Source organism: Barbus barbus (assembly GCF_936440315.1).
Source record: "Barbus barbus genome assembly, chromosome: 45".
NCBI lineage: Eukaryota > Metazoa > Chordata > Actinopteri > Cypriniformes > Cyprinidae > Barbus > Barbus barbus.
Genome location: NC_136723.1, coordinates 11,456,260 through 11,465,008, shown reverse-complemented (window position 1 = coordinate 11,465,008; position 8,749 = coordinate 11,456,260). Strand labels below are relative to the sequence as shown.

General features: G+C 37.1%; 1 protein-coding gene across 2 annotated transcripts; it reads left to right on the top strand.

Moving 5' to 3' along the window:
- Positions 1 to 3,670: 3,670 nt before the first annotated feature.
- On the top strand, positions 3,671 to 8,749 carry LOC306863967 (WD repeat-containing protein 74-like). 2 transcript variants are annotated; one of them, XM_079407598.1, is made up of 10 exons: positions 3,671 to 3,817; positions 3,981 to 4,087; positions 4,168 to 4,292; positions 4,411 to 4,474; positions 5,806 to 5,949; positions 6,041 to 6,142; positions 7,158 to 7,314; positions 7,552 to 7,694; positions 7,881 to 7,934; positions 8,100 to 8,749. In XM_079407598.1, exons 1-10 carry the CDS (start codon positions 3,757 to 3,759, stop codon positions 8,277 to 8,279), a joined length of 1,137 nt encoding a protein of 378 aa, XP_079263724.1. In that variant the 5' UTR covers positions 3,671 to 3,756; the 3' UTR covers positions 8,280 to 8,749. The 2 variants fall into 2 exon arrangements, with proteins under 2 accessions (XP_079263724.1, XP_079263725.1); XM_079407599.1 differs by having other exon boundaries at positions 3,704 to 3,822.

The following is an 8,749-nucleotide window of genomic DNA, read 5'->3' as shown; positions in this document are numbered from 1 at the left end:
GTCTTTCTCTCTGATTGGCAGAGGGGGGTTTGTATGTTTGTGGAGAATGGCTCCCCTCCCCCGTCTCTAAGATTAGTGCTGCACACTGGGTCCACACACCTTATTTACAGCAGAACACCTTAAAAAATATCTTGTGGGTACATCGGAGGATGAATGTCCTCGGTATACAATCTGAAAAACAGACATTGATTCGAGTTGCACTCTTAAAAAATATAGGTTCCAAAAAGGAGTTTTCGCAGTGATGCCATACCAGAACCTTTCAGTGAACAGTTCTTAAAAGAACCATTTTTTAAGTGTGAAGAATATTTTAATAATCTATATTATCAAAACCTTTGTGCAGTGGAAAGCTTCCATGGATGTTAAAGTTTCTGCATGAAAGCATCAAAGCCAATAAAGATCCTTTATTTTTAAGAGTGTATAAAGTAATAAACGGATGAATGTGTTTGGCCCCAACTTGATGAATGACCGTTGAACAGTAATTACAATAAGACACATTTTAACTGACACAGCGTTGTCATTTTAATCAATAGCAGGACATGTATGTGGATCTAATTGACAGGTCTTACAATGATTCATATCTTCTCTTAGAATAAAAGATGATTGATCAGGTTTAAGTGCTGATGATTTGATATTATGGATGATAACATGCATATATGGACACATTAATGAAACTCTTTTGGATGGAATTTGTGGCTTCAAAATGAGTCATTGAAAATGTAAACAAAAAAAATAGCATGTTTAATATGCATTTTCTATTATTATATATTGAACTTCGAAATCTATGCAAGGTTTTCTAGACGTGCATTTCCAAGACACTATTGTATTTATTTCAAATATTTACTGGTGGATTTTGCTGATGCAACGAACCATTTGATTTGGCCAAAAAAAAGTAAAATGTGCCAATTTTTGTATCTGCAGTTGTGCATGAATCCATTACAAAACTGTAATGGTGTTCAATCCTTCTAAACAGTGTACACATGAATAATAACATGTTCAAAATGATGGTGAAGAATGTTAACTAAGTTAGCTGTGGTACATGAGAGAATAAAAGAACAAGAGCATTTACCTGTGTTTTCTGAAGCAGCGGCGCAAGTCTGTCTATGTCTGTCCTCTCTCCCCTCATTTTTCTCCCATCAATCTGGGTCGACACCATGTCAGAAATCTCTGGTCTGCTTTACTCTGGGTGTCAGTGTCGGTCCCATCACAGTCTCTCATTGGCTGCTGGGTGCTCTGCGACCAGGTATGAAACAGCAGAAAATAGCCAAACATGCATGAATGCGCTGGCTGTATTTTTCTGTTTTATCTTATGCTTTTGATCTCACACAGCTTTCTGAAGTCTGACACTTAATTAATTTAGCGTTTTTCTCTTTTTCCCCCTTCATCTGCCTTACCCACTTACCCTCCGCTTTCTCTTGCTCTCATTCCTTCTCTGCCTCTCTCAGTTTTTTACCAATTCAAGAAATCCCCGCTGGTATTTGATCTCAAAAGCAGAACCAATGGAAAAGCCCTTCTCGCTCGGCCCCCATCTCTTTCATTAGAATGAAAATGTGATGTTATTACCTATGAACGCGATGCTCAACTACATTCAACAGTCTTCTCTTCCTCCGTCCCTATATTTTCTGCCCTACTCTCTCATTCCCTGGAGAGATATGAGGGGGCAGAGGGAGCGCCGAGTCTTTCTTCTTTGGCTTCCCTTGTTTGTCTCTCACTCTCTCTCTCCCTCCCTCTTTTATTCTCTTACTGTCTCTCTCTCATACAATGTTACCTTCTTGTTGAAAGTGCATCTCTGTCACTGCAGGAGAGATGAAGTAAGATTTGATCCTACCTCTTTCTTTGTAGTCAAATCTGCAGTCATGTTTTCAAATATCGTGAGTAGAAGAGAGGTGTTTTATATTTTTTCTTCTTTTTTTCACAGGGTTCCCAGAAATTCCATTGTTGCAGTTTTCACATTCCAAGTCAGATACCAATCCTGGGAATAGATGAATAATAATAGAGATTAAAATGATAAAAACTTATTAGTGTACAAATATCTCCAGTAAAACAAAAATGTATCTACAGTAGAACATAAATTATGCTCATATTATAATTTGTTTTTTAATTATGTTCCATAATATTACTTTTTATTGTTATATTGTATTCATATTATTATTCATTATAATAATTATAATCATATATTAAGTATTTTACAATGCATTTAATAATTTACACTATTTTACAATGTTCTTGTTACACATTACATGCACTTACTATAGTAATAACAGTAAAGTATGCATACTTACAAGCAACTAACCTAATTATTTTACTTCTTTTTATTTCCAATTTTTCCATAACTGTAGGAAATCTGCATAAAAAAGGTTCATATAGTAAATATATCACACCTATGAATATGTCTGGGTTTCCTGCCACCTCGTTTTCATGGTGTCAAATCCATTTTCAATGAATACTCTCTGGGGATCTTCTTTTTCTTCTCTCATTAGCTATGTTTTCAAATCATCCCCACAATGTCTGCATCTTTGTTTATTGTGTGTTCTTTAAAGCGTGGGAAATATTGAAACTTGATTGACATGCTCCTCAGGGAGAAGAGACTGAATCATTCCAACATTAAGGATTCCGATTTGCTTTTATTGCTTACATTACTGCAGCCATACAGGCAGCGTTATCTGTTTTTCAGGGAGACTGACAAATATCCTAAAGCAAATACAACACCTTTGACAGATATTTCCAGCATGCCATGTGGGTGCTCTTCTAATGGAGTCCAAGAGTACCATCTGGTGGATTCCTCCACACTCAGAAAGCATCTTCTCTGTACTGTCCTTCAGGAAATGCTATTTTAGGGCAACCGCAAGTGATTTCAGTTACTTCAGTGCTGATATTGTGCTTTAGATTTTTAAAGAAATTTGAAACTCTTTGAAAACAATCAATATTTTTGCGTTCCAATACAGCTAGTGTTTCTAATTCTTTAAAGCAGTAGTTCTTAATCAGGGGTCCCCAGTACACTTCCAAGGAGTCTGCAAGATGACTAAAAGTGATTAAAATAAAACAAGATTTAAAATAAGCTAAGAATCAAGATGTGAGCTGAGCTCATTCTTAAGAACCAGGGTGATTTTGGATAGCTTGGATAAACTGTATGAAAATTTAAATTTTAAAATTCATGTAGATAAAAAAAAAAAACACAAAATAATATATTTCCTTATGAATATACATATAACATACAGTGGGGAAAAATAATAATTTGCTCCCCTGCTGATTTTGTACGTTTGCCCACTGAGAAATAAATGATCAGTCTATAATTTTAATGGTAGGTTTATTTGAACAGTGAGACACATAACAACAAAAAAAATCCAGATAAATGCATTTCAAAAAAGTTATAAACTGATTTGCATTTTAATGAGTGAAATAAGTATTTACTACTCACTTTCATGTTGTTGAAAACCATGGAAGACGTTTCCCCCTAACATTATGCCAAGCCTAGAAAGTCCCTCTCTTTTATATTTAAGTGAAAATGTGAAAATTAAATGACAAACACTCCATATAGAAGTAGATTATAATACTTTCATCCAATTGTAGTAACTATAATCGCGTGACAACATACAGAAACTCGCTCTGATGTTTAGCGTCAGTTGACCAGTCTTAGTGCGGAACGGAACCAAAAGTCTTCAGGCTGTGCGTTACACCCGGACGCAGTTGGGTGCCACAGTAACGTGGAGATCTGTTTTTATTTAGTCAGTAACTCCAAAATCACTCGTTTGCATTCAAATGGCTGCTAAAAGCCAGATATGCTCAATATGGCTTGGATCCGAAACTGGAATATTAAAAGGCAAGGTGTTTTTTCGTCTCTTTGTCGACATTGTGCACTTTTTCTGACTAACGTTAGCTAGCTAGCCATGTATAGTACACGTGAGTTGGCAACACATGTGCCATTTAATTTTCTTGAGGGCCACTGAACTAATGATTTGTTATTATTCATATTTCATCTCAAGGGGTGAGTTTAACCAAAAAGCAGGCGTTTAACTTTTGTGAGATGAGCTGCTTGAGTCGAGATCAGGAGGTTTGTGTGATGGCATGGGGAGATCCTCAAGAATCAGAGGTGAGAAAGAGAGAGAACTGGAGTAACAGACTACTTCACCATGATTTAGTGACTGACAGACGTTGTCTATGTCTTTGCAGGTGTTAGTGGGCAGTGTGAACGGCACTGTGAAAACTTTCAGCACAGATAAGGGAATCTTCACAGCGACCAGAGAGTGTGGAGATCCTTCTCAGGGCAGATTCACAGGACTGGCTGTCACTGACAGGTGGTTGCCAATGTCATGTTATGCTCATCTCTGCAGGGGCTGATGAATTACTGGATGTTTTGTTGTTTTGCATAGATGTATTGTAGGAATGATGGATTTTCTTTCCTACTTTTTCCAGTTCTGTGATCACATGTGTGGAGTCAGGACTGCTGAAGGTGTGGAAGGAAGGCAGTACAGAAACAGTAAGTCAGTGTGATTTCAGTGTCCTGCAGTGTGGTGGGCTATATATATGCAATTTACTTTTATAATTATTGTACAAAAAATACTACTGTATCAATTTGACATTTTACTAAATATTAAAATGTAAAAATGCTGAAAAACAAATGTAATTAATTGATAAAATAATACAACTTTTGCATCAGTGCATTTATAGGCATTATATTTTTCACTTGATTTGTTTACTTGTTACAGTGGACAGTAGACATTAGGTTGCCTTTCAGTACACTACGGTAAAAAAAAAAAAGGATATTGTCCCCATAATATAATCCCATACACATCTCAGTATCGCTCAAAAATATATATATATATATATATATTTATATATATATATATATATATATTTCATTTTTACTGTAATTTATCACTGTATGTTAATTATGATGACATGATCTTCAGAAATGAACAAGTCAAAAGGAGTTTCTAACTATTGCATGTATATTTTATTAATTGTTTATTTTTTATTTTATTGTAGGTCAGATGAAGGGTCTGACTGTTTAAAGAAATGGAAGAGGATGTTTTATTGTGCTGTTTTCTGCCTCTAAATCACTAAAAATACATAAAGTGACCCAACACTGACTATTTTACTTGTTCCTTATAAAGCTAGTATCGTAGTAAAGTTTGAATTGTAGATAAGGATTGCCAAAAGTGACGTGACGTGGCCAAGTATGGTTACCCATACTCGGAATTTGTGCTCTGCATTTAACCCATCCTAAGTGAACACACACACACACACACAGAGCAGTGGGCAGCCATTTATGCTGAGGTGCCCGGGGAGCAGTTGGGCGTTCGGTGCCTTGCTCAAGTCGTGGTATTGAAGGTAGAAGAGACCTGTACATTCACTCCCTCCACCTACAATTCCTTAGACTCACCTTTGGGTTACGAGTCCGACTCTCTAACCATTAGGCCACGACTTCCCCATAAGGGAAAGAGAAGTGGTGTTTCTCGGAATTTGTGCTCTGCATTTAACCCATCCAAGTGTACACACAGTAGTGAACATACACCTGGAGCAGTGGGCAGCCATTGCTGCGGCGCCCGGAGAGCAGTTGGGGGTTTGGTGCCTTGCTCACCTCAGTCGTGGTATTGAGGGTGGAGAGAGTGTTGGTTATTCACTGAGATTGGACCTGAGACTCGAACCCACGACCTTCAGGTTACAAGTCCAGCTCTCTATCCATTAGGCCACGACTGAAGAGATGATGATCTCTTAATTTTTATAATAATTTTGTTGACTGTTAAGATTGATGTGGACTTGCAGTAAATCTAATCCTCAGCCAACCTCATCTGTCTCTGTTCTTAGCTTGAGGTAAATGTTGGAAATGGAATATGCAGAATGCAGCAGAACCCTTCACAGCGCCATCGTGTGGCTACAGGGGGTAAAGAGAACCCGCTGAAAGTCTGGGATCTGGAGAGACCAGATAAGCCAATATTCACAGCCAAAAATGTAAGGCAGAAGAAGAAAACTATAAACCTTTTTAGCCCCCAGTAGTTGATTTCTGTGTTTCAAGCTCTTCCTTTTTTCTTTAATCCATCAGGTAGCCCATGACTGGTTGGATATGCGAGTGCCCGTGTGGGTGAAAGACATTGGCTTCATCCCAGATTCAGATAAAATAGTCACATGCACTGGACACCACCAGGTTTGTCTTTACTCTGGTTTTATCCATGCGTGCTTGTCTACTGTCGTTTCTTATAAGGTATCTATACTGGATTAATTTGTTCCATCTGGGAATACATTTATTTACTTAAGAAATATGATGTAGTATCTACATTTTTGTTAACAGTGAACACCTGAAATTATGTACTCTATCATCCAAAAGTTTGAAAAAAAAAATGAAATTGAAAGTCTCTTATTCTTACCAATACTGCATTTATTTGATAACAAAAAATCAGTATAAACAGTAATACTGTGAAATATTGTTTCCAAATAAAATAACTATTTGAATACATTTTAAAATGTAATGTATTTCTTTGATGGCAAAGCTGAATTTTCAGCAGCCTTTAATTCAGTCTTCAGTGTCACATGATCCTACAAAATTCCGCTTTTTATCAGTGTTGAAAATGGATGTGCTGCTTATTATTTATTTCAGATTCTTTGATGAATGGAAAGTTCAAAAGAACATCATTTAAAAAAAAAAAACAATGTCTTTACTGTCACTTTTGCCTGTTTTAAATGAAGGTATTAATTTTTTTTGTATTATTCTTATCTCAAACTTTTAAATGATAGCATATTTCATTCAAAATTAGTGTAGTAGTGATTTGGTTTGAACTGAATCAAGTAAAGTAATAATTTTAATACAAAATCATTTAAAATAATCTATATGAAGTCAGTATTTATACCAATGCATTTCTGTTTGATTTAATTTGTGGTTTTACTAAACCTTCAGCTTGTAGTTGATTAGATGGAATTAGTAAAACACAGCCTCAAGTCATCATCAGCTGTATTAAAATGCAAAAATGTTTTGTTAGTTAGTTATATTTAATAGCTATGAAAGATCCTGAAATAAATTGTGAGCTGATCATGTTTTTGCAGCTTGTCCCTAACCCTTTGCTATTGTATTTATTCATGTCTTCCTTTGTGTCTTAAGGTAAACGTCTGTGATCAAACATGACTCAAAATATCTTGCCCTCTCTGTTCTGCTCCTCCTCCGTCAGGTCCGCGTGTATGACCCTTCGACGCCTCAGAGAAGGCCGGTGTTGGAAGCTCGATTTGGAGAGTACCCGCTCACAGCGCTCTCTCTTCCTGCCAGCCAGGGCACAGTGGTCGTGGGCAACACTCACGGGGAGCTCGCCATCCTTGACCTCCGGAAAGGTAAGCAGTAGGTGGATGCTCCGTTTATTCTTTATCTTAGGCAGGTTTGGATCTGCACAAAAGCGGTTGTTTTGAACTGAAGCCTCATTGCTCAGGGTTTTTTGTCTTGCATCTGTGTGTGTTCCAAGTATAAAGGATGTATTTGGCCAGCCGTTCTCCATATATGCACTGCAATATTATTGAACTCCTGAGAGTGTTGTTTTGTCTGACCCCGTTTTCTTCTCTGTCTGCCTGCAGGGCTTGTGCGTGGGTGTCTTAAGGGTCTGGCGGGGGCAGTGCGGGGGTTGCAGTGCCATCCTTTCCTTCCATTGGTGGCCTCTTGTGGTTTAGATCGTTTTCTGAGAGTACACAGCCTGGAAGACCGTTCCTTACAGCACAAGGTATGAATGCACAAGAAACCAGGTTTCTTTCTCCATTCTCCCTGCACTTCATCTTTCTCATTCTCTCTGCAGATTTCTGCATAGCCCCTCTCGTCTTATTTTCATCTGATTGCATGTACCATATAATCAGAAGTGCCTCCCACTCAGTGTTATGTTTGTGTAAATGAACACATTTTCTCTGTGCAGGTATATCTGAAGTCACGACTCAGTTGTGTGCTGCTGTCTAGCAGAGAACTGGAGGTAAGCGGCGGTTCAGTGTCTGAAGGAGCATCATTTTTGATAATTTGCTTTTATATAACTGTCTATCAACAGTAACAACAATGGAAGTTGCTTTCTCTCTGATGCCTTTCTACTTTATCCTAATGACTTTAAACGTTCAACTGTTTTTGTGCTTTTCTCTTACAGTCATCAAGTGCTGATGTTAGTGGAGATGTAGAGGAGGTGAAAGCAGAGGAAGATGTGGATGAGGTTTGGGATACCATGGAAACAGTGACGGAGAAGACAAAAAAGAGGGCTGTCCAGAAAGACGAAGCAACTGTTACTGGAGTAGATGGAAAAAAGAAAAGAAAACTAGTGAAAAAGTGATGTAAAGTGATTTCTGATGGACATTTTTATCATTTTATATACAGTTTGTCATGTCTTGAGTAAAACTGTGTCAGCAGTGGCCAAAAATAAACTGAAACCTGAGAGACTGTTTAATATGGATATATAATAATAGGTGCAGGTCATTATTTTGGTCCATAAAGTGAATTTGAACATGAAATCATCTGAAATGTGATACTAAAATTGCATTTTAAATCTCATAACTCTGCTTAACTGGAACAGGTGAACCAGTTTATGTAAAAACAATTTGTCCCATTAATCACTGTATTTTTGTATTGAACAGAATTTAAAGGAAAGTCTGTTTATCATAAACAGAATTTCTCAGAAATATGTGTTCATTCATCATTTTCTGGCTCTATTGAAAATGTAACGCCAAACTGTCACACACATTAGAAATGTGCACTTCAGAAAATATTTTATACAGAAACCCCAATAAAAAATTTTGGCCAGTT